General features: G+C 40.7%; 1 protein-coding gene across 3 annotated transcripts in view; it reads right to left on the reverse strand.

Annotated features, from left to right (window-relative positions):
• Positions 1 to 27,272, reverse strand: part of LOC122562014 (splicing factor U2AF 65 kDa subunit-like) — a 53,904-nt gene that overhangs the window by 14,317 nt on the left and 12,315 nt on the right. The window contains exons 3-7 of one of the 3 annotated variants that reach the window (XM_043714407.1): positions 14,915 to 15,018; positions 14,644 to 14,795; positions 12,662 to 12,778; positions 6,719 to 6,902; positions 4,915 to 4,994 (exon numbers count right to left, since the gene is read on the reverse strand). In XM_043714407.1, the coding sequence (XP_043570342.1) occupies positions 4,915 to 4,994; positions 6,719 to 6,902; positions 12,662 to 12,778; positions 14,644 to 14,795; positions 14,915 to 15,018 (637 nt within the window). The remainder of the gene's footprint in view (positions 1 to 4,914; positions 4,995 to 6,718; positions 6,903 to 12,661; positions 12,779 to 14,643; positions 14,796 to 14,914; positions 15,019 to 27,272) is intronic. The other 2 variants (XM_043714409.1, XM_043714408.1) reach the window with 2 other exon arrangements.

Consider the following 27,272-nt stretch of genomic DNA (forward strand, 5'->3'; position numbering starts at 1 on the left):
ATCTTCTTCCTTGGTAAAGGCAGATGCAAGCTATTCATCCAATAACACAGCAATGCTCCATGCAAAAACCTCTATTTCTTCTCCCCAATTAGTCTCGTCCCTTCATTTTAGTACACTTAGATTCTTCTCAAACTTTCCCTTTGCTTCTTATTTTCTTTCATCTTCCCTGGGAGCTTTCTGTATTCAGCCTCATTTTCAGTTGTGCAGTAAACCCAGCAAGCCTTTTTCTTCTCCTTCCTATTTTAACTTGAGTGAAAGAGCTCTAGAATTGCTTCACATATTTTATTTTGTGAAATCACCTTGACTGTATCCAAATTATCTTATTACATTTCAATAAAATTGGCCCTCTTCAAATGTAGCGTTTTTACTATAGATTTTACTTTCTTTCCGTAGCCAACTGAAGTGTGTTGAAATGATCAGTGTTTCCTAGATATTCTCCACTAGTACTGAATCTACTTCACAAACCTCATTCCCCATAATTGGAGCTCCTAATGCCTCCTTCTCTGTTGCACACATATTGATCAAGAAAATTCTACCAAGGACAATTCTGAAATTTTTCCCTGCACGTTATCAGTTAAAGTTTGAACACCATTTGAACTTAGAATCATAGTTGCCCATGCCGACCAGAATCCTAAATAAATCTATTTGCCTTTGTTTGGCCCATATCCCTCTAAATCCTTCCTACTAATATACCCATCCAGATGCCTTCTAAATGCTGTAGTTGTACCATCCCCCAGCACTTCCTCTGGCAGCTCGTTCTGTACACACACCAACCTCTGCATGAAAAAGCTGCCCCTTAGATCACTTTTAAATCTTTCCCCTCTCACCCAAAACCTATGCCCTCTAGTTCTGGACTCCCCCAACCCAGACAAAAGACCATAGCTGAAAATGTGTTGCTGGAAAAGCGCAGGTCAGGCAGCATCCAAGGGAACAGGAGAATCGACGTTTCGGGCATAAGCCCTTCTGCCCAAAACGTCGATTCTCCTGTTCCCTGGGTTCTGCCTGACCTGCTGCGCTTTTCCAGCAACACATTTTCAGCTCTGATCTCCAGCATCTGCAGACCTCACTTTCTCCTCAGAGAAAAGACCATGTCTATTTATCCTATCCATGCCCCTCAATTTTATAAGCCTTTAATAAGGTCACACCTCAGCCTCTGATGCTCCAATGAAAACAGCTCCGGTTTATTCAGCCTCTCCCTATAGCTCAAACTCTCCAACCCTGGTAACATCCTTGTAAATCTTTTCTGAACCCTTTCAAGTTTCACAACATCCTTCCAATAGCAGGGAGACCAGAATTGCATGCAGTATTTCAATAGTGGCCTAACCAATGTCCCATGCAGCCACAAAATGACCTTCCAACTTCTATGCATAATCCACTGACCAATAACGCCAACCATACCAATAGTTTTCTTCACTATCTACCTGTGACTCCACTTTAAGGAACAATGAACCTGAACTCCAAGGTCTCTTTGCTCAGCAACATTCCCTAGGACCTTAGCATTAAGTGTATAATTTTCTTTCATATTTACTCTTTGATATCTTTCCAACTAGTTGGTGGCCTATAGAATATATTCAAGTGTAATGGCATCGCTACTGTATGAGCTGTCAATCACAATGGTGATTCCAAAAGTACTGAGAAGATGCATAAGACTTGGAAACGCCAACCAACAATTACTATAATCACATGAGCACTTTACTTCTGTTAAAAATAAGGAAACTTCCTTTATACAATCAATGGTCTGGAACCAAAAACAGGTCCAACAGGAAAAGGACATTATTAAATTTAAAATGTAATCAGGATAGTTATATGATCAGACAAGAAATTGATTACAGATGAAAACACACTGGCTCAACTTAATAAAATTACAGAATTTCAGAAGTATTATTACCTTAGATTTAAATCTTGAAGAAAAACCAGGGCATTGAAATGAGCCCACAGGGTTATTATACAGCCAATTTATTTTAGACATGTTAATACCGCTATTGAAAACTGTCAGGAATTTCAGGAAATGCATTAACTTGTTATCCCAAAGGACACATTAAGGCATGTTTTATATTTTTTTTTGTCCTTTCACAGCACTGGAATTTGAACACCTCTCAAGGCACTCCCTTTACTAGGAGTCATACATCTTTCAGATGCTTTATCCTACATCAAAATGCCATCGAATTCCAGGTATTTTTATTTCTTTCAGAACTCTGGACTCCAGACATGTTTTTTTTAAATAAACAGAGGTCTTTTCAGTTCTTCATATTAACCCATTGAGGACTACCTGCACCAAAATCAATCATAGAATTTTCTCTCTAATTGCCCAAGAAATGTTCATGTGGCTTCCAATTGTGGCTTGATATTTTAAGGATTCAAAGTGATTGAAAAGTGAGGAAAACATTAAGAAAATCAACAGCATAAAATAAAACTGGTTCTCAAGGGGTTAATAAAGGCAATTGAGAAACTAGTCTCAAAGCTATCTCCCAAAACCAAAAAGGCTCCATAAAGCAACAGAAAACTTAATAGTTTAAACAATCCTCGACTATAAAAAGCTGGAAAAAAAGAAAAAGGAATAAAAACTCTTACCTCCCTCAGACACATATCATTGGTCTATGTGGACTATTTATACCACTCCTTAAAGTGGTTCATTCATTTGTACCAAAAACAAGATTATATTTGTTTTCTCTTTGTTTAGGTCTACCCTCAAAGCCAGCAAATGCTCCAAGGAAGGCTGGGCAGGTCCTAGAGTTGAGGGCAGAGCAGAGCAGCTGGCTCCGAGGGTATCCGAGTGCGGGACATGAGCTCTTACTTGCCTTGTCTTACAGGTTGGCATGGCAGCAGTAGATCAGTACTACTGAACAAACTATGCGCCAAGACTTACGATCTTACAGGCCCCTAGCTGGGGACAAAGTGGGGGAACAAAAATGAAAGAGCCATGAGTATCAACCAGCAGTGACTACAAAGGAAGGAGTCAGTATAATACTGGCTCATAAATTTAGAATTAGAAAATAAAACTCCCTGTTCTCATTAAACCGTGCATTTCAGACTAATGTCGAAAATCAATTACAAATTTAATACCCATTTCTCCAATTGTCCCCCCGCCCCGAGTTTTAGGTGAGGGTTAAGACAGCTAAAGAATTTAATAAGTGTTGCCCAGGATCATATCATGTTTTTAACTTTACAAAATATTTGAAATGTATTAAATATTTAGGTTGGAATTAGGAAGCAAATGTGCACTTTAAGCAAAGGTTTGCTATGAACACAATTGGACTATCCAGTGAAGAGAGTTACCTGAAGAAACTAAAAAAATGTACTTGTGCAAGGCACATACATTAGGGCTTGAAATTAATACTGATCCAGTTCTTGCACATGGAAAAGTAAATTCAAAGTTTTTTTTTAAATACAGCAGTCACTGTGCAAACTTCCACCTGTCAATTAATAAATTCTACATGAAGCTGAACAGTGTTGGGTTCTTAAAAGACTTGAGAGTTCTTGTATTTAAAGCCTCAAATCTGTGGCTTACACTCAGTCATTACAATCAGTTGCCAATCCATTTGGGCACTGGTACAATCATTTCACTTCCAGCTTTGAATTTACTTGCAACAGTTAGAATCTAGTGCATGCATTAAATTATTCTTTCAGACTATCAAAATTAATTTTGTATATTTGTATTCATAAAAACTTGCATATAATCCAGTCTAAAGGAGGGGAAAAAAGTCAGAAGGTGCTTAAAATCATTCACGTATTTTTTAAAAAATTTATAAACAAAAATAGATGTGCTGGTCAGGATTGTATGTACAAGTGGATCCAACAATTAATTTTCAGCCCAAAGACTAAAGTGCCCTTTGCCCACCTCTATTTTAAATTAAAAGGACTATTCAATAAAAAAAAACTTGATATGATCCTTCAAGGGCAATTTTATAGTAAAAGCAAGCTTGAACTACACAAATTTATCAAGTGTTTTTAACACTACATATCATAAGTATAGAAAGTGACTGTAATTTCATCTCACCTTTATGTGCCGAACGGTTTAGGAATCTAAAACCTGTAAAAACTGAACTGCTGTGAAAAGAAAATGGGGCTAAAACAAAAAAAAAAGACTTTACCATTGCAAAAATATGCCATGTTGGCAAAGTGGAAGTTCTACAATTTAAAATACCTAGGCTAATTTACAAATGATTGAAATATTAAAAAGAAAATTGAAGCCAAATTCAGGAATCCTAAAAAGGGAAAACAGGAGGAAATCCCTGCAAAGGGGTGAGAAAAGGCTCCCTTAAAATGCAAAGTATCTTCCAGTAGCATTGATACAGAACTGATTTCATTTGTGACGGTGTTATTGCAGATCTGCATCGTGAAGATGTTCTGTCACTCTTCAGTAGCCCAAGTTGCTATTTACCTTGCTGCAAAAGGAAGCCAGTGCAATTTGCTCGAACAAAAATGTTGTTTTTATTTACTAGGTAACAAATTTTCAGCCAGCCATTTTAACACGAGCAAGTTTGCATTTAAAAAAAAAACTGGGGAGAAAGTAGAGCAATTAAAAATAAACGTTGCTATTATCAACTCCAAAACAGGCAACAATCCAATTTGTCTATTGCCTTTACCATAAACCAACAGATATACTGCTCAGTGATTTTCCCAGAAAGGGTTTATCTATAAATCTAATTTGAAACTCCTCGATATAAGGACTGATCCAATTACACCAGCTCATAGAAACCAATAGTGATTAAAGAAAAAGTCTTCAAAAACCAATTTGGAATTGCATTGGAGAAAGCTGACACCTTCAATAGTCAATCACTGCTACATAACTATCAGGCCAACGATGTTTGGTCAGTGGCACAAATCAGTGCAGCTTGGGTTATATGAATTGAAGAGGAGAAAGAGCAGAACCACACTGTCAGCTTTCTCCGAGTGGGTTGCATCTATAGCTACCTGATCATCATTGAGGTAATTGGGCAAACCGCCAATGAAAAGCTTGTGTGGAGAATCCGGAACGACTGTGGAGACAACACCTATAGAGAGATAAGAGAAAGAAAACATGCCAATATAAACATCCTGGACTAGAACGTATGGGAGTAAGGGTTATTAAGTTGTACATGTTATACTTAAAAAAATGTAAGGAAGGAAAAATATCAGGGTCACACAAAACATTTTACCTCTTGATGGGAGGTAGGTAAGGGATTCAGAATGTCTGAATCACCATGGAGACTTCTACTTAGTGGATAGGAAGACATGTTTGCAATGAGATACACAGAAACTATACCCTAGAAGAGAGATGATCTGCTTCCATGTGGTACATAAGTGCAGTTGCAGATCTGATGATACTTATGGATGATGTTAGCCATGATGGGGACTTGAGCCACCTTTAGATTTGCAGTAGGGATAAAGGAAGGGTTCAGATAATGGACCTTGAGCAAGTTTTGTCTTGGAGAACAATAAGTGTATATATATTTATTTATGGAATACTTATGAAAGCGTATGTTGGAAGTTTCTTCCTGCACCTTAATTTGAATGAACTCACCCCTCTTGTTAAAGAAAAAAGCAAGCCACGTATGGGTCAGAGGAAAGCAGAAGCGTAACTGGTAAAACCTTCTGACTTACAGTGTTGCGAATGTGGCCCTAGTCACATGCGCACGTTCCCAGGCTGGCGTAGAATCTTGCTGCGCCAGCTGCTCCAAACCGGAACATAAAGACTCTGCAGGTTTCCAAAATCCACAAGTGAGTGAACTTTTAATAGTTGCAGGGATTAAGAACCGGTGAGGATGGAAGAGATTAAAATGAAGAAAAAATTGAGAAAATGTCGAAAGGAAACAGGGAGAAAGAAATAAATGTTCGAAAGGCAAGAGGAAAAAAAACAAAACAAAAAGAGAAAAAAGAGCAAAAGTGAAGGTGAATTCTTTTCATAAAGTGTATTTTCTCCACCACCCCATCCCGAACAAGCTAAAGCAGTATTTTGCTTTCAAATTTCAAACCGTAAATAATGGAAGCCAATAGCTTTTATGTTTTAAACATTATCTGAACCCATTTACGATCAATACTTAGTCTCCATTCAAATTATTTTGTTTAATTTTACAGCATCTAATATTGGAGGTAACAGGGGTTTAGCCAAACCATTGCCACATTTTCTCTTAAGTGACTTGCTTAAAGATGCTTAGCCACTTATTCAAGTCAGACCAAGTACTCTGCACCTTGTGAGATTGTAGTACTGCTAGTTTTGCAGCCACACAGCTTGATGACTGTTGCGTAGCATTTTCCACTATGGGAGTCGAGCAAAGTCAGCAGTGTCCTGGGAGGGAAGCCTCCATACACAAGGTTCAAATAATCTGGACTTAACTCTACATTATTGGAACTAACCCACCATCCTCCACAGAGTATAAAAAATTACCTTAGGTAACAAGAACAGTGTTGTACAACATTTTCTGACTCTTTTTAGTGTCATTATGATGTCAACATAATTTTCCTTAGACCAAGTTTCAACTCAGAGTGTTTATACATTCCGAGTCAGATAGTCACGGAGTTTCTCATCCACAGAATTATAATTCTGTTGTGCGAGTTCTGACACTGACTTTCCTTGCATTTTGTTTGCAATAGTATCTGCATTTTTTTCCAATTTTGTTTTTGTTAAACATTTGTTCGAATATTTTAATTTTTGTTTCTATTTTAGCCAACAAATAGCTAATGTGAATAACGTTTTGGTGACCTGACATTACATCTGATGCATGCAGTATACTTAAACCTGCAAAGGAAGTCCAGCACACAGATGTTGCATTTTTTGACGGACCTGGAACATGGAAAGAAGGTTGCTCAGACATGCCTGGCAGAGGTTGGTAATCGTGAGGACGTCGGATCTTCAAAGACTGACCCTGGAAGATGATGCCATCGAATGCCATGGCTTGTGTAGTTTCATCAACTGAACGGAACTAGAAAGACCAGGGGTAGAAGATACCATGTTTATTAAAAAACACAAAAGAGACAATGAATCATGAATCACTTTATTGATTTTAGATGGTGCAGACCTGAGCTGAAGAAATATTCTAGGTAAAGCTGCAAAACCATCCCTGTACTCTTAAGATATTGATAAACACCTGACATTTATACAGGAGGTAAAAGAGAAACTTAAGAGCAATTCATCTCAATCCTATCGGCAATATTTCATTTTCAATAGCAACCAACAACTTTTGAAAAGACATTCAATACGTTTTAAATAGTATCATACAGGATGGAAACAGACCCTTTGGTCCAACTTGTCCATGTCGACCAGACATCCCAATTTGACTTAGTCCCATCTGCCAGCACTTGGCCCAGAGCCCTCTAAACCCTATTCATATACCCATCCAGATGCACTTTAAATTTGTAATTTTGCTTGCCTCCGCTACTTTCTCTGACAGCTAGTTCCATACATGCATTAACCTCGTTGTGGAAAAAGTTACTCCTCTGGTCCTTTTTAAATCCTTCTCTCACCTCAAACCTACGCCCTGTAATTTTGGACTCCCCCATCTTATGTAAAATACCTTGGCTATTCACGCTATCCATGCCCCTCACGATTTTATATTTTATAATGCCACCCCCTCGGCCTCCAACACTCCAAGGAAGAAAGCCCCAGCCTATTCAGCCTCTATGACATAAACCCACCAGTCCCAGGAACATCTTTATAAATCTTTTCTGAACCCTCTCAAGGTTAACCACCACCTTCCTGGAACAAGCGCTTAAAAGCAACATTGAACACTACCTTCATAACAAGAGAGTACTCAAAAACTTATGACAAAACATTCTGCTTTTTCTTTAGCGCAATCAAAAACACATTTCACAAAGCCATTTTATGTTGTCCTTCGAGTAGACATTAAATTATTCTAGAACTATCTCAAGGAGTCTCAACTCCTGAAGATTCTTGTTCTCCTTTGTCAGTCTAAAAAGTTGTAATTTCTGAATTGCCTTGCATGGCATCCTAGGACTGAGTGCGTACATTTACTGGGGGAAAAGCCTAAATATTTGAATTAAGTTTAGTTAGCTTGTAGCTGGCATTAACCTGAAATATATTGTTTAACGTTTTCTGGTGATACATTGAAGCAGTGCCCCTCCACCCTCCAGGCTTGCAGTGAGAGCAATTACTTAAACCAGCTGTAAGTGGATCCTCATTAAGTGACCAACTGGCCTCTTTGCTGGGAGCATACAAGTCGCCAACTTACGGCGACGAAGCAGCTGACTGGTGTACTGGATTCGTGAGTACCTCTACTCTTTAAAGTAAAAGCAAGCCTTTAGTTTGCATTCAGGTCGCTAGTCTGCATTTAGGTCTAGATTTTTGTTTCTCTTTTTAAAAGAAGGTTGTTAAGTATAAGATTGATAGTGGTGTGCAAAAGAATAAAGAGCAGGGATACTAGACTGATTAATTAATAAATCAAATAATGGACAATAGAAATGGCAGGTCAGGTGATGTGTGCAACTATTGCATGTTGGAACAGTTGGATGTCATCCATCTGTAGCAAGTATTTGACACCTCTGTTTAAAAAGGGAGTACGGCAAAAGACGGAAAATTACATACCGATTAGCCTAACCTCAGGCATGGGCAAGATCCTGGAATCCATTATGAGGGATGAGATTTCTGAATACTTGGAATTTCAGAAGTATTCTGAAGTTTGTAGTGAAATAGGGCAAAGTCAGCATGGTTTCACACAACCACCTGATGAAGGAGCAGCAGTCCGAAAGCTAGTGCTTCCAAATAAACCTCTTGGACTCTAACCTGGCATTGTGGGATTGTTAACTTCATTAAGGGGTGGTCATGCCTGACAAATCTGTTAGAATTCTTTGAGAAAGTAATGAGCAGGTAAGACCAAGGAGAACCAATGGATGTTACCTACCTGGATTTGAAGAAGTCCTTTGACAAGGTGCCACACAGGAGGCTACTGAGTACAATAAGGAGCCATGGTGTCAGAGGGAAGGTGCTAGCATGGTGAGAAGCTTGGCTATCTGGCAGGAAGCAGAGTGGGGACAAAGGGGCCCTTCTCAGGATAGCAGCCGATAAGTGATGTTCCACAAGGCTCAATGTTGGGACCGCAACTTTTCACTTTATATATTAATGATCTAGAAGAAACTGTGTACATTGTGGCTAAGTTTGCAGATTATACAAAGATAGGTAGAGGGACAGGTAACATTGAGGAGGCGGGGAGGCTGCAGAAGGATTGGGACAGGTTAGGAGAGTGGGTAAAGTAGTGGTAATGTGGGAAAGTGTGTGGTCATGCACTTTCATAGGACGAATACAGGCATGGACTATATCCTAAATGGGGAAATATTTCGGAAGACTAAAGTACAGAGAGACTTGGGAGTTCTAGTCCAGGATTCTCTCAAGGTAAACTTGCAGGTTGAGTCAGTAGTTAGGAAGGTAAATGCAATTATGACATTTATTTTGAAATATTATAAAAGCAGGGATGTACTTCTGAGGCTCTGGTCAGACCATATTTGGAGTATTGTCGCAGTTTTTCGCCCAATATCTCAGGGAGGATGTACTGGCCCTGTTGCATGATCAGAGGAGGTTTACGAGAATGATCCCAGGATTGAAAAACTTAACATATAAGGAATGTTTGAGGACTCTGGGTTTATACTCTGTGGAGTTGAGAAGGATGGCAGGGGGGATCTAATTGAAACATATAGAAGACTGAAAGGCCTAGACACAGAAGATGTTTCCATTGGTAGGAGAGACTACAACCCGAGGGCACAGCCTTACAGTAAAGGGAAGTCCTGTTAGAACAGAGATAAGGAGAAACTTCTTTAACCAGAGTGGTGAATCTTTCGAATTCAGTGCCACAGAAGATTGTGGAGACCAGGTCACTGACTATATTTAAGACTGAGATTGGGACATTCTTGAATATCAAGAACATCAAGGGTTATGGGGTTGAGAAACATATCAGCCATGACTGAATGGTGCAGCAGATTCAATAGGCTGATTGGCCTAATTTCTGCTCATATGTCTTTTGATCTTATTTGCAAGTTGAGCAATTTTGGATCTGAGTTGTGGACCTGAAATTTGTACTGCAGATACTGGGCATTCCCCTGGATGCTGGTCCAAGGAGGTGGTCACACGCCTCAGAATAGGTGATGCAGATTTGTTCTGTGATCAAGAACAGGGACATGCTGCAGGTGAGGCCAGCATGAGGAACCAAAGGGTAAACTTTTGAGGATCCTTGACCCTTGTGATTATGCAACATTTACAAAATTCTTGAAAGACACATGAACAGCAGCACAGCCTACAGGGAGATTGAGTGAATTGACCATAGCACTGTGGTATATGGAACCATTGATGTGGGTGGAGAAAATAGGAATGTAGTTGTGATTGGGGCTAGATACTGATCTCTGCAGCTGAGGGATAGAGTCCTGATGGTTGTGCTGTCTGCCTTGCACCAGAGTTAAGGACATCTCCTCAGGGCGACAGACAAACTTGGGAGTCAGAGGGGAGGGCATACAGTTGTTGTCATCCACATTGGTACCAAAGACATTGATAGGACTACAGCTTAATGAAATACTGAACAGTTAGAAGCTAAATTAAAAAGCAGAATCGCTAAGATAATAATTTCTGGATTCTGAACCATGGGCAAACTAGCATGTGGTAAAGTCAAGGAGTTCAATGAACAGCTCAAGGATCAGTGTGGGAGGAATGAGTTTCTGTTCTCTGGGCATTGGCCCCAGTGTCCTCTCAAATTGTAGGAAGCGGTTTAAACTAAATTTTATGGTAATGGTGATGGTCGGGTTGGGATGGGGTGGGGAGATCTGGAGAGAGAATAGGTATTTTAGTGGGATTTAGCATCAGTTTGAGGGGGCAGAAACAAGTGTGCTAAACTTAAGGGATAGGGAAGGAATAACGGTACATCTGGCTACAGTGGACATGGCAAGGAGTTTAGCGCACAAGACAGTTGCTGAAAAATGGAAGACTTTCAAGAAAATAGTTCATTCCTCACAATGAAGAAATATCCTAGTGAGGAAGGAAGATTTTTAGGAAAGGGATAAACCAACCATGGTTAACCAAAGCAGCTAATGACTGTATTGAACTGAAAGAAAAAAAATACAATATGGCAAAAATTAATGGTAGGCCAAAATATTAATGGACCAGTAAAGTTTTAAAAGCCAAAAGATGATCAAAAACATAACCGAGGTAAATTAGCAAAAGCAGGCAATAAGAGCTTCTTTAGATTAATGAAAAGCTATGCCTCCACATGTCCAAAAGGTTTTTTTATTGCACATGCACAACGTTCTGCGCACACACACTTTATACTTACTTTTCAAAAAGGAAGACTGAGGCCAAAGCATAAATAGACCACTTAGTGAATGAGGCTGGAAAGATAATAATGTGGAACAAGGAAACGGCAGAGGTGGTGCACAAATACTTGCATCAATCTTCATAATAGAGGATATTAATAGTATCCCAAAAAATAGAAAATCATGAGGCAAAAGATGGGGAGGAAATAAGCACAATAACTATCATTAAAAAGAAAAGGTACCAACTAGGGAAGCTAATAATGTTAAAAGCTGATACGTCCCCTGGACATGTTGGGATGCATCCTAGGATATTAGAGGAAGCTACAATGGTAGTTGATACATTGGCAGTAATCTTCTAGAAATCCTCAGATTCTGGAAAAGCCCCAGATAATTAGAAAATTGCCATTGAAACATGCTTATTCAAAAAGTGAAGGAGACAAAGAGCAGATCAGTTCACTGAACATCTGCCATTGGGAAAATATCAGAGTCCATCATAAAGGATGTAATGACAGAGCATTCAGAAATCCATAATATCAAACAGTCAGCATCATTTCATGAAGCTGGAATTATCCTTGACAGATTTAGAATTCGTTGAGATGGTAGTAAGCAGGGTAGACAAAGGGAAACGAGTAGATGTAATATATTTGGATTTCTAAAAAAGAGAAGGTATTACACAAGGCTATTTAATAAGAACCTATGGTGTTGATGGTAGTACATTAGCATGAATGACGTTTACAGCTAACACAAAAATAGGTGGGAAAACAAGTGATGAGGATGACAATGTCTACACAAGGTTATAGACAGGTTTAGTGATTTGACAAAAATTGGCAGTTTGTATATAATGTGGGAAAATGTGAGGTTATGCACTTTAGAAGGAAGAATAGAGATGAACATTATTTAAATGGAGAAAGACTGCAGAAAACAACAAAAATCTGGCATCCAAATTCAGCGGGTAATAGGAAAGAAATGGAGTGTTGACTTTTATTTCAAAAGGAGTATAAAAACGAGGACATCTTGCTAAAACTATACAAGGCACTCATCAGAGCATATCTGGAATACTGAGAACAGTTTTGGACCTATTATCTATGGAAAGATATACTAGCATTAGCGGCATACTCAGTTACTGCCCTAAACTGATTTGAGTTCAAACTCAATTTAGCAGTCCATTTCAACCATTCAATTAGATTATTGCCTACCATTTCAAATATATATTGTTCAAAATTTAAAATGTATCTGCCTTCTAAAAGAATTAGACCAAGACAATGCGATGAATTATCTACTCAATAGCAGCTTTCCTCTCAAAAGGAAGGATTAACAATTATCACTAGACTCAGATATTTTTGTCCCATTGAAGCAACTGATAACTCACTCTATCTAATGAAAATAAAAACTCATTTAAGAAATAATTAGGAAGAGACTGAGGCAATGGACTTACCTCTAGAAAAGCAAAGTTCTTATCTTGGTTGATTTGCACAGCCAATACAGGGTTCCCTGGAGCCTGTGACAACCCAGCAAGGCGCATCTGAGCATTGAAGAAATCTGCCATGGCTTCCTAAGGGCATAACAGGTGTTGCTAAGACACTTAGATCTGCTAGGAAACACCACTGGAGCATGAATATAATTGTCTTGCCTCATTTTGCCTTCAACACAAAGTCAACCCATAATAGCTCAAGCATGTATGATTCTACAAATTTAAAAATAAGCAGAATAGTTGGTTCTTCTTACAATATAAATAGATTGTAAGGTTATGAAATTGCTACTTACTAAAGGCATTGAAATAGTTCAAATGGTTGTTTGTGTCCTCTCCAATTTATACCCCACTGTATCTGTTGAAAAGGTAATGGTGTGGGGAGTATTCTATGGATACTTTCCATGTGCCCACCTTGGCTGTTAGCACTGGAAGTTCGTTTTGATTACTAGAAGCATTCAGAATTGCATTCGATTCTACACCTGTGTAAGCTGATTGGGCGTCATGCTTATTTCTGGTAAGGCTTGTTTATATATCACCCATGAAAGAAAACTGGGCTGAAGAGTCTTTCCCAAATTCAAAGAGGTTATATGAAATCTAATCTCTCATAATATGGCATTTTGATCCTTGAAGGAATTGCCATTTGTGTGCACGTGTAAGTGTGTATGCATATATGTGCGCGCATGTCTGGGCAGGGCAGAGGGTGGTGTTGTTGAGGAAGACAGAGCTCTGAAGACTGTCTTGTAATGTTGTTAATCTTATCACAACCTACTCCCATTACAGCAAAGCATTAATCTTTTAAAGACAGAACAATTAGGCACTGGTTCGTATGAAGTATAGCAATCTTAACACCTTGCCTTATGTCCATTCTATTCACACTAAACTTTCAACAATTTATAATGGCAGACTGATCTGTCCCACACTGCACTTAAAACTTTTCAGATTTAATTCCCTTATTTCCCTATCCTCAGCCTCCTCCAGCCACATTTTTTTAATCCTCTGACTCTCCTCTTCAATCTTTGATTCCACCATTCAAATCTTTGTCTTTAGCTGTACTGGGTCCATGCTCTGGAATTCCTTCCCTAAATCAATCCAATTCTCCACCTACCTATACTCCTTCAAGTGCAAGCCTTGGTTCAGTAGCAGCCTTCACATCTCTGAAACCATGGTTTCAAGTCCATCGCCAGAGACTTCAGCAAGGAATCGAGGATGACATTTTAGCACAGTCCAAAGAGTCTTGCACAATTGCATGGGTGTCCTCTGGGTGCTCCAGTTTTCTCCCATAGTCCAAAGATGTGCAAATTCGGTGAATTAGCCATGCTAAATCGCCCATATCTCCAGAGATGTGCAGGCTAGGTGGATTAGCCATGGGAAGATCAAGGGATAGGATAGGGGGTAAATCTGGGTGGGGATGCTCTTCAGAGGGGTGGTGTGGACTCGATGGGCTGAACGGCCTGCTTCCACACTGTAAGGGTCCTATGATTTTAATCTGCTTTTACATGAGGAGATGCTAATTTGAACAGGGAAGTTTTCCTGGTGCCTTGGCCAATTTAGTGCATACCAATGGACAGTTATGTTTCTAACAATAAAATGCAGTTCAACTTCAAAGAAAGTACTTGGAAATGTCCCAACACTCTGAACTTCACTATAAAAATGCACATTTTTCTTTCTTTACAATGGTTCCTATTATTGTAACATTTCACTTAGGTTTAACCCTGACAAGATCAGGAAGCCACGAAGCCTAACCTTTATTCGATTTCTCAGTTAAAAATGCCACAAACTGAGCCCTTCAACCTCTAGTGCTCACAAATGTGTTCCTCCAGCATTTCCTCCAAAGCCTTGACCCATACACATGGCATATTCTTGTAGGTTATTTTAATGAGAACTATTATCTTTGTGTCAATTAGTCAAACCAACATTACGACGGTAAAATTAAACTTTGCACTTGCCTCTGTGACACCAAAAGGTATGTTCCCAACATACAGTCGCCTGGCTTGCCTGGTCATTTGGCTACCAATGATTGGAACTTGCGTTGGTGTGATAGTCACACCACCTACTGTGGAAGTCGCTAAAAGCGCTGTGGCAGGAATCTGACCTGCAGCTAAGAAAGAGAGAGAGAGATATGGATGTGTTCACTAAAAGCAACATCACAGAAGTCAGAGCATCATGTAACAATCTTTGTTCTTAATAAATTCAAAATAATAAATTGAAAGAATATACCTTGCATTGCTTTGTACTGCATTGGGGTGATGTGCTCAAAACCTGGAGGAGGCACATCCCAGTATCTGTAGGGCTTCTTTCTGCGAGACCGACGGGGAGACCGACTGTAGGAAGATAACAAACAAAACTTGCAATGTTTAATGCTTTCGAAGGGAAATGCATGCTACTGAAACATCAGAAGTTACATGACACCCAAGCAGGAGTCAGTTTGATCTGTGCTTAAAATATTCATCACATGCTACAGAATTTCATTGAAATGGTAAATTTAAAAGTAAGTCTTCAATCCTGTAATAAATTCTTCTTTAGCAAATCTCACCACCACTGTCTCAGAGAAACAGCATAGGAACAGGTGTGGGCCATTCAGCCCTTGAGCCTGTTCCACCATTCTATGAGATCATAGCTGATCTGTGACCTAACTCCATGTACCCGCCTTTGGCCCATATCCCTTAATATCTTTGAAAAATTAAAGTTCATTTACCTCACATTTAAAATTAACAGATCAGACATCCATCGCCATTTGTGGAAGAGAATTTCAAACATCTGCCACCCTTTGATGTATAGAAGTGCTCCCTAATTTCTCTCCTGAATGGTCTGGCCCCAGTTCTCAGACTATTCCCCCTTGTTCTAGAATCCCCAATCACTGGAAATAATTCATCTTTATTTACTCTGTCATTTCCTGTTAATATCTTGAAGACTTTGATCAGATCACCTTTGAGCCTTCTAAATTTGAGACAAAACAGCTCTAATTTGTGTAACTTAACCTCTGAAGTTTTTTTTCACATTCACTTGTGGGACAGGAGTGTCACTGGCTGACCAGGATTTATTAACCATTCTAATTGCCCTTGAGAAGGTGGTGGCAAGCTACCTTCTTGAATACTGCAGCCCATGTGCTACAGGTAGATCCACAATGACGTTAGGGAAGAGAATTCCGGGGGTCTAACACAGTGTTAATAAAGGAATATATTTCTAAGTCAAGATGCTGAGTGGCTTGGAGGGAAACTTGCAATTGGTTGAGAACCTGTATAGGGTATAAGCATGCAGGGAAAGAGTTAAGTCTGGAGTTTTGTGAAATAAGAGATTCAGCTCAGTATGACTCAGATTAAAAAAAATCAGTTAACAATGGGGTGCTGGAGGCTACGGTAATGGGTTAACAAGGTGGAAAAGCAGTCATTATGTACAGCCATTTAACAATATTGAAAGCATTCAGCACGCATGGTCTGCTAACAAGGGGAAAAGTATCCATTGTATGAGTCAAGTTAATGTTAAAAACACCTATTGTATAACAGTAAAGAGCTTGACCTTTGCTATCGATACTTGTTGATTGTAATGGTCACCTTATTAATGTGTATGTTGCCATAGCTGGATCTCCTCCCTGTAAAATGACTATGTAACTCATTGAGAAGCTGTTGTTCAAGAGAAAACCATGAACTCATGTCTCTATGCACATGGACAATTGTTCTCTCTCTCGGACCTGGAATAAAAAGTAAAAGAACTGTGTCTCTGAACGTTTTGCTTCGACTGAAGGGGGAACAGGACGACATGGTAGTATTCCCATGTATCTGCTGTCCTTGCCCTTTTAGATGGTAGTGGTCTTGGGTTGGAAGGTGCTGTCTAAAGATCATCAATGCAGTTTGTAGACAGTACTCACTGAGCTTCCGTTGGGAAAGGAGTGGATTCTCTTGGTTGTAGTGCCAATCAAGTGGGCTGCTTTAAAATGGATTGTGTCAAACTTCACGAGTGTTGTTGGAGCTACATTCAGCCAGGGAAGTGAGGAGCATTCCATCACACTCCTGACTTGTGCCTTGTAGATAATGCCTTGGGGAGGCAAGAGGTGAGTTACTTGCTGCAGTGTTCCTAGCCTCTGACCTGCTGTTGTACTCACTATACTTATATAACTAGTTCAGTTGAGTTTCTGGTCAATGGCAATCCCTAATATGTTGACAGTGGGGGAATTCAGTGATGGTAACTCCACTGAATGTCAAGGGGCAATAGTTAGTTTGCCTCTTAGTTATTGTCTGGCATTTCTATGACATGAATGTTACTTGCCATCTGTAAGTCTAAGCCTGGATACTGTTCAGGTCTGTTGCATTTGAACACAGACTGCTTCAGTATGAGGAATCATGAATGATGCTGAATGTTGTCATGATTTGACGAACATTCCCACCGCTAACCTCAAGACAGAGGGAAGATCATTGATAGGGCAGCTGGAAGATGGTTGGGCATAGAAAACTACTCTGAAGTTTTGTAATCATGGCTGAGTGGGGAGGCAATGAATTAGAAATCCACTGGGGTTTCCCTGCACAGGCAGAAATCCTCCTGATTTTTTAATGAGTTTCTGCCAAGTTAGGCATTGTGCAAAGACAAAAAAAAAATTCCCAACACCGTCCCCTGTTTTCTGATGTCCATTCATTTGTCTCGATTCAGGATGATTCCAGTCTGAAATGACACAGTGAGCAGAGTTGATTCCACCATCACTTTCTGGGAGTTTATCTCCCTCGAAGCCCCTCTAACTCTCTGGTGCATGAATTGTGTGTTTCCCCTCCCATATTTGTCAATGAGGTTCAGGTCTCTGAGGGGAGGTGAACACAATTTAACTATAAGATCCAGAGGAACTTCCACAGAGATATCACAGAGCTGAGATGATTGACCTCCAACAACCACAACCATCTTATGTGCTGGATATGGCTCCAAGCAGAGTTTGCCCCCAGTCCCACTGATTCCAGTTTTATTGGAGCTCTTTGATGCCACACTTAGTCAAACACAACCTTTATATCAAGGGCTGTCATTCTCACCTCACCTCTCGAATTCAACTCTTTTATCCAGGTTTGAACGCAGGCTGTAATGAGGTCAGGAGTTGGGTGGCCCTGGTGGAACCCAAACTGAGTATCAGTGAGAAGGTTGTTGCTAAGCAAGTGCTGCTTGATAGAATTGTTGATGACATCTTCCGAATGATGGGGTTTGGATTTGCCTTGCTTTTTGTGTACAGAACACATCTGGGGAACTTTCCACAGTGTTAAGTAGATGCTAGTACTGAAACACTTGGCTTGGGGAGTTGAAAGTTCTAAAGCACTAGTCTAGCCGGAATGTTGTTCGGGTCCACTATCTTTGAAGTATCCAGTGCCTCCAACCATTTCTTAATACATGTGCAGTGAAATTAAGTGGTTGATGACTGGCACCTGTGATGCTGGATACCAATGCAGGAAGCTGCGACGGATCATGCGCTATGTACTTCTAGCTGAAGACTGCTGTGAATGCCTCAGACTTATCTTTTGCACTGTTGTGTTGAGCAGTAAGTTGTTTAACTATCCACAACTGGATGTGGCAGGACTTCAGAGCTTAGATCTGATCCATTGGTTGTGGAATCACTTAGCTCTGCCTATCACTTGCTGTCTGGCAAATCGTCCTGTTTGGTGGCTTCATCAGGTTCGTACATCATTTTTAGCTATGCCTAGTACTGTTTCCGGCATGTACTCCTGCACCCACCATTGAACCAAGGTTGATTTATTTGGCTTGATGGTAATGATTGAATTGGGTGAGGGGGGTTGGACCACGAATTAGCAGAGAGTACAGTTCTGCTGTTGCTGGCCCACAGCGCCTAATAGATGCCTAGTTTCGAATCACTAGATCTGTTTGAAGTCTGTCCCATTTAGCACAATGCCACACAACATAATGGAGGGGATTCTCAATGTGAAGATGAGACTTCATCACCACAAGGATTGTGCGGTGTTCACTCTTACTAAAATTATTATGGACAGTTAGATCTGTAGCCAGCAGCCAGTACAATCAGGAGGGAGTTGGCCTGGGAGTCCTCATCATTGATTCCGGACTCCATGAAGTCTCATGGTATCAGGTTAAACATGGAAAAGGAAATCTGCTGATTACCACGGATGAGGTGAAACTTTTCCGTCTTGTTGATTCGTCAACACTTGCCACAGACTCAGTCGAACATCTACACCCTTTAGGACCCAATGAGATCAGTCGTGTAGCTGCTGAACCAATCTTGGCATGGACATTGAAATTCCCTACCCATAGTAATTTTGCAATATTACCACCCTCCATGCTTCCTCCAGGTGTTGTCCAACATGAAGAAACACTAACTCATCAGTTAAGTGAGGATGGCGACACGCCGCAGAGGCTCTGGTGCCTCACAATGCCAGGGACCTTGGTTCAATCCCTGCCTTGGGCAAGCTGCCAGAGGAAGTGGTGATGGCTGGTACACAATTACAACATTTAAAAGGCACCAGGATGGGTATATGAATAGGAAGGGTTTAGAGGGATATGGGTCAAATGCTGTAAAATAGGACTAGACTTCTCTCAGATATCTGGTCAGCATGGACAAGTTGGATCGAAGGGTCTGTTTCTGTGCTGTACTTTACACCTCTATGATCATTTGTGTGGAATTTGCACTTTCTCCCTGTGTCTGCACGGGTTTCTGCCAAGTGCTCAGGTTTCTTCCCATTGCCCAAAAATGTGCAAGTGAGGTGGATGGTAAATGCAGGGTTACTGGCATAGGTGAGGGGTCCCTGTAGGATGCTCTTCGGAGGGTCAGTTTAGACATGATGGGCCGAATGGCCTCTTTTTGCAGTGTCGGACTCTACAATTCTATGGTATGTGGTAATCAGCAGATTTCCTTTTCCATGTTTAACCTGATACCATGAGACTTCATGGAGTCCGGAATCAATGATGAGGACTCCCAGGCCAACTCCCTCCTGATTGTACACCACTGTGTTGCCACGCCTGCTGGTCTGCTCTGCCTGCGTAACAAGGCTATATCCAGAGACAGTGATTGCAGGGTCTGACATTGTCAGCAAGGTATAAATTCCACAAACATGACTATGTCAGACTGTTGGTTCATTGATCCAGGAAACAGCTCTAATCTAGCTCCTAGATGATAATAAGGAAGGCTTTGTAACAGGGCAGTTTGTGCCCTTGACATTTCCAGTGTGTAGGTTGATACCAGGTAGGGCGCCCAGCTATTATTCTTAAGTAAACCTATATTGTACTTCCTCCAAGGCCAATATATCCTTCTTGAGATGTGGTGCCAAGATCTACTATCAGTACTCAAACAAAAGTCTAACCAAGACTTTGTATAGCTTCAGCATAACTCTGCATCCTTATACTCCAGCCCTCTAAATATAAGGCCAGTATTCAAACAGCTTTCATCTTCTGCACTTGTTTATGACATTTTAAATATCTATGCACCTGAACACCCAAGTCACTTTCATCGTCCACTTTATTTAACTTCATGCCATTTAGAAAGTATCCTTTTTCAATCTAAAATTGCTAACCTCTCATTTGCTTATATTGAACTCCATTTGCTATCATTTTGCCCATCCACTTAGTTTATCAATATCCCTTTGTAATTTTATGTTATCATCTACACTATCTGTAATGCAATCTCACTTTGCTTCATAAGGAAATTTGGACACATTATTTATTAACAAGTTGGATAATGCCATAGAAAGTAATGTGAATAACTGAGGCCCTAACACAGATCCTCATGGGACACCACTGGTCACATCCAGCCAAATTGGAGGACTGACCCAAATCCTTAGTTTCTGTCACCTACCACTCAACCAATTTCCCAGCCATGTCAGTAATTATCCCTCAATTCCATGGCCTTTCACGTTATTGCCCTCTTTACTGTGGACTCTCTGTCTCATGTTGTCTCAAGTTGTCCGTACCTGAATCTAAAAATTCTAACAGCTGATTAATGCTGTTTGCTTTTAAATGTTACATTGAGCTCAATCATGCTACGATCACTATTTGATAAAGGTTCATGCACAATTAGGTTACTAATTAAATCCAGCTCAATACTAAATCCAGTATTGCTAGACTCCTTGTGGAAGCCAGGACATATTGCTGGAGGAAACTATCCATGACAGACTCCAGAAACTCTTAATCCTTCCGACTGGTGAGTGACTCTCCCAACCTATAGTAAAGCTAAAACCCCCCATTAATATTACTCTAAATTATAGATAATCTAGGAATAAAGAAATGCACCCAAGAGAATGGTAGGTAGGCACCATGGAATCTTTGGTGTCCAGTATACTTTATGGAGGACAATTAAAATTGTTACTATATTTAGTATTATCATATAAAATTTGATATACATACCTTCCATAAACCTCAGGGAACATTCTGGTCTTGAAGAAAACATATTTGGAACAAATGGAATATAACGCACGTTGCTCACAAACAACATTCTGTAAAAGGTAAGTACTGCTTTAAACTAATACTTCATGTAGCTATCCTGCCGAACTCTGTTTTAGGAGATGGTCAATTTCTTCTGTGTAATTCCCAAGTTCTTGGATACAAGTCTTTTGTAATCATTTTAATGAGAATGGTTACTGCAATGGAGATTGTAGCAGTTCACTTAGATTTCACCAAGTACTATCAAAAATACTTCCCCTTGGATAGAGCTCTCTGTTCTGATTCAGCCAAAATAGATGACATTAGGGGGCATTATCTGTTCTAATGCTGAGCAGCAACCAGCTTGACACATCTATCCATCAGAATCTCCTATAACTCCTCTACATACTTAGAGCAGCCACTTTCACAAAGACTGTACAGCCTCTCATCAAAAGTGTAATAACTGAGCAATTTACACTTTGCTAACAGGTTCACAATTGGATTCAAGGTCTACAAATTGCTTTTATCTCCAAGTATATCATCATATCAGGATGCACTGAAGATTGAGTGGAGATTTGCTGCCACTTTGTTGTAGGTGAGAAAATTACTGTCTTGCTTTGACACCAGTACCCAGGAATACTAGCCCTTAACTATCAGTTATTTCATCCAACTGAGTATGAAATGCACAAATCATTTCTGGGCTAGAGGATTACATTAGGGTTAGCAATACTAATTAAGAATTTTAACCAGTTGATTTTATTATAAAGACTCAACACGATGACACAGAAACCCAAATCTTTCAACTGGTCAGAATTCTTAACCATAATATGCTTAGAGGGCCATTAATTTAAATGCTGGGATGACCCCAGGCTCTGGGTGCGATTTTGAGGTATGACCAAAATCCTGAGACTTAAATATCACTCAGATGAGTTAAACATAATCATTACATGGTTGTATGTTTGAGGACTGACACAATGGAAATTGGTGTACACAAGGTGAAACACACTATATTGGCATTCAGTATGACTGCAATGCCTCCTTTCAGTAGTATTTACCTACTGAACTAGTGTTGTGATTGTAATGAGATGGATCACAGAATAAGAGTTCCTTGATTGGGGTTCCAATCAGGGAACCCTGGCTGACCGAGATAAACAGGAGTGTCAGAGGTTCTGCTCACTTCAGAGCTGGCTCTGAGGAAGCTTGACCAGTGTCAAGTACTAAGCATGTGTAAATAAGAACATAAGAAAGAGAAGGAAGAGGCCATCTGGCCCGTTGAGGCTGCTCCATCATTCAATAAGACCATCACTGATCTTTTTTTTTTAAGATTACTGGAAACAGGCCCTTCGGCCCACCAAGTCCACACCGACCCGCCGAAGCGTAATCCACCCAGACCCATTCCCCTACATTTACCCCTGCTCCTAACACTACAGGCAATTTAGCATGGTCAATTCACCTGACCTGCACATTTTTGGGAGTGTGGGAGGAAACCGGAGCACCCGGAGGAAACCCACGCAGACATGGGGAGAATGTGCAAACTCCACACAGTCAGTCGCCCGAGGTGGGAATTGAACCCAGTTATCCTCACTCTATGCTTCTTGTTAGTCAACCAATCTGCTATCCGTGATAATACTTTACATGTTTATCTTATGCAGCAGCCTCTTGTGCAGCACCTTGACCTTTAAAGATTTCCTAATCCCCACTTTCTCCACAACTCTTTGCCACTTTACATACATTTGCTTTCAATTTGATACACTCCTTTATTTCCTTGGTTTACAATGCCCAATTATCCCTTTTCTTAAAGTCATAGATATGTACAGCACGGAAACAGACCCTTCAGTCCAACTCATCCTTGCCAACCAGATATCCCTACCTAATTTAGTCCCGTTTGCCAGCACTTGGCCAATATCCCTCTAAACCCTACCTATTCACATACCCATCCAGATGCCTTTTAAATGCTGTAATTGTATCAGCGTCCACACTTCCTCTGTTAGCTCATTCCATACACGTACCACCCTCTGCATGAAAAAGTTGCCCCTTAGGTCCCTTTTATATCTTTCTTCTCACCCTATACCTGTGCCCTCTAGTTCTGGACTCCCCGACCCCAGGGACAAGACTTTGTCTATTTATCCTATCTATGCCCCTCATGATTTTATAAACCTCTATAAGGTCATTCCTCAGCCTCTGACGCTCCAAGAAAAACAGCCCCAGCCTATTCCGCCTCTCCATATAGCTCAAATCCTCCAAACCTGGCAACATCCTTGCAAATCTCATCTGAACCTTTTCAAGTTTCACAACATCTTTCCAATAGGAAGGAGACCAGAACTGCACGCAATATTCCAAAAGTGACCTAACCAATGTCCTGTACAGCTGCAACATGACCTCCCAACTCCCATATTCAGTACTTCCTTTTCACTGGAAGTGCTGAGCACTGAAAAACCGTTTTGAAAGTCCTCACTGTTCCTCAATTGTCCTGACCATATAGACTTTGCTCCCAGTCCACCATATCCAATTCCTGCCTCATCCCATTGTAATTCCCTTTGTTTATACATCAGACTGTGCTGTTGGATTTTACTTTCTCACCCTTCATCTGTACTTTAAATTCAACCATATTGTCATCCTGCTCTCCCCCCACCCCCCCCACCTCACTTGAAGCAAAACCCTCAGGGATACAGTATAGCTTTACCTCCTTCATCTTTATTCAGGGCCCTGGAGGGAGAGAGAACGATTGCCCATGTGCGCAGGGACATGGGTTCCTGGTCTTCTCTGGAATAGCAGTTCCTTAATGAATTATATAATCATTTTACAGGGAGGAGCATCCAGATAAGGCAACATACATATCGATTGGGTGACCATTACAATCAGTGAGCAACAGTAAAGATTTAGCCATCTGCTGTTACATAATGAATGTTCTTAATCTTAATTGGCTTCACATAATGAATACTTTTCACCTTGTTAAACTGACCTGACATACTGAATGCTTCCAATATTGTCTAATGGCTCTACATTATGAATGCTTTTCCACCTTGTTAACCCATTACCTTTGCCTCCAGCACCCCACTGTTAATTGCAAGTCCTTATCTGATCTGAGTCATGCTCAGCTGAACCTCATGTTTCACAAAACTCAAAATTTAACTCTTTCCCTACCTGCTCATACCCTATACACTTTCTCAATACTGTGATCGCTCCTGGAGAGGATCCCTAATTTGGAGATCGCCAATTATTCCTACTTTGTTACACAGGACCTTATTAAAGGCCTTACTGAAATCCATTACATACTATGTGACAAAACTATTGCTGATACATTCTATGAACTTCTCCTCAAGCCTGCTTTAACCAACTTGGTTTGATCCATCAATACGTAGATTTAAATCCTCCATAATTGCCATACTATTTTTACATGCATCAGATTTTTTTTGTTTATTACCTGCCCGACCATGATGTTATTATTTCACGGCCTACGGATTACATCTATGACTTTCCACTCATATTGATTCAAACATTTTCTCCACAGAACCTATATCATCTCTCATTACCTCCCTGATGTCATCCTTAAATACCAGAGCAACAATACTTCCCTATTCTTTCTGTCCTTCTAAGCCCTGTCCCTGAATATTCAATCCACAGTCATGGCCACCCTGCAACCATGTAATGGTCACTAAATCACGCCAATTCACAATGATTTGTGCCATCAACTCATCTACTTTGTTTCAAATGCTGTGAGCATTCAATTAAAGTATCCTTATGTTAGTTTTACACCTTCGTTTTGAAGCCTGATACCTCTGCCAGAAGAACCTTTGTTTTCAAACATTCACACCTTTTAAAATCACTACCTGATTTGCACTCATCTCGTGCTACACTGCTCAGTTGTTTCTTGCTTTTTATTTACTCCCATTGACCCCCGAGGCAGTCCACTAGTTACAGTCCAACAAGCAACCTTCCACTATTACCCTCTGCTTCCTACCATCAAGACAACTGTATATCCAATTTGCTAGCTCGCATTGGATTCCATTTGTTCCAACTTTCCAGAGCAGCCTACCACTTGGAACCTTATTAAAGGCCTTACTGAAATCCATATAGACTATGTCTACTGCCCTGCCCTCAACCACCTTTCTGGTCAATTCAAAGAACTCTAACAAATTTGAGGTATGATCTCCCACTCACAAAGCCATGCTGACGATTCATAATCTGACTACTTTCCAAGTGCATGCATATCTTATCTCTCAGAATCTTAAGTAACTTATCCACAAATGTTAAGCTTACTGGTCCAAAGTTCCCATCCTTTTCTTTGCAACCTTTGCGACCCTCCAGTCTTCCAGGACCTCACACGTGGCTAACGATGATGCAAAAATATTAACCAGGCCCACCTCAATTTCTTCTCTAGCGTCTTGCAGTGTTCTTGGATATATCTGGTCAGGACCAGGAGATTTATCCACCTGCATACATTTGAATACCTCCAACACCTCCTGTACTGTGAAATATGACCACAAACTTCCCCAAGTTCCCAAGTCTTCATGTCTTTGTCCATGGTAAACACATGAGAAATATTCATTGAGAACTTTGCCATCTCTTCCCGTTCTACAAATACATGTTCAAGGTGACCCAACACTAATCCGTACAAGGTGCTAATAACTGGGAAGGCCAGTTTGGAGCGCTTAGACAAAGTGCTTGTATGTTTCTCCCAGGGAGACATATATCTAAGAAGGGAAAAAAATGCATGTTCCAGGGATGTCAAGTGACCTACCTGGGCTATGGAATCAACAAGACTAGGTTACACCCATTGGAAGAGGAAAATGAGGGCAATCAAAGGTGTCCCGACTCCCATGTCTGTAATGGACATTAGGAATTTCCTTGGATTAGTGAATTATTACAGAAAGTTCATATATAACCTGGCTTCCATCCTAACACACCTCACCTAATATTCAAAAAGGGTCAGCCTTGAAAATGGTCTCACAGCCAAGATGTAGTTTTTAGAGAAGTGAAGAAACAGTTATCATTGTCTAAGGTGTTGGCACACTATGATCCTAAGCGAAATCTGGTGCTAACATATGTCTTCTCCTTGTGTGGCATCAAGGTAGTGTTGGCTCACAGGTAGCCCGATAGAAAGGAATGCCCAATAGCATATGCTTCCTGGACTTTGATTGATGCAGTGTGCAAATATGCCCAGACCACAATGTCTGGGAGGCCAAGTAGCAAATGTAGATACCTTGAGCCACCTCCTGCTGGTAGACATCACCAGTTGTGCCACCAATGTTCTGGTTTTAAACTTTCTGGACACCCTTCCAGTCACCACTGACAATATTAGATTGTGGACACACAAAAAAAAATCTGGTCCTGGCAAAACTACAACAGCTGGTGGTGATGGGGGAAACCAAAGAGCCTTCACAACCAGGACTGAAATGTTTCTGAACCTGGAAAGACCAGACCAGAGATGGTATTTTACTATAGGGAGCAAAAGCGATCATCCCGAGTAGAGGATTCTGGCTAAACTCCACCAGGGTCTTCCAGTGGTGTCCAAAGTGAAGATGTTGGCGAGAAGCTATATCTGGTGCCCAGGATTGAATGCAGACATAGCTGCATTGGTGGGGCAGTGCCTAGAGTGCAAACAAGGACAGAACTTACCACCAGCAGCTCCCCCACTTTAAGGGAGTGGCCAGGTAACCCCTGCACACAGATACAGGTCAACTATGCCAGCCCTCTCATGGTGGTGGCAGGGGGGATGCACAGACAGAATCAGGATTGTCAATGCTGGACACAAGAGAGACTGTGTATTCCACGGAATGAAGTTTGGTATCAAAACCCTGCTTGGGTAAGAGGTATGGGTGATGCAAGGTCAGGTCCCGTGACACACAAATTCAGGTCAGTGAGGCAGTCGTGAACAAACAGTGACAATATGAAAACTGCAAACTCTCAAATGGGACAGCAGCAAAACATACCTGGCCCCTCAGGACAGCTGTAAAGGCTGCCAGAATCAGTAGGTTCTCCCCCGCCGTCTACTGAAGAAACCTCACACTTTAAGATGGACACAGCGGATGCCACAGCCTCAACATCATTACTGCCTGAAGATGAAGAATTGCTTCCAAGACACACTGGCACAAGAGGCGGTACACACCGTCCATATTAGAGTCAGAACTGGACCAGTAGAGGTTACAAGAAAAAGAACAGGCCTACATCCCCGGATTTTGAGGGGGAGTTATATACTGATTTTACAAGGTAAGCTAGGTGATTG

Source organism: Chiloscyllium plagiosum, chromosome 24 (genome assembly GCF_004010195.1).
Source record: "Chiloscyllium plagiosum isolate BGI_BamShark_2017 chromosome 24, ASM401019v2, whole genome shotgun sequence".
NCBI lineage: Eukaryota > Metazoa > Chordata > Chondrichthyes > Orectolobiformes > Hemiscylliidae > Chiloscyllium > Chiloscyllium plagiosum.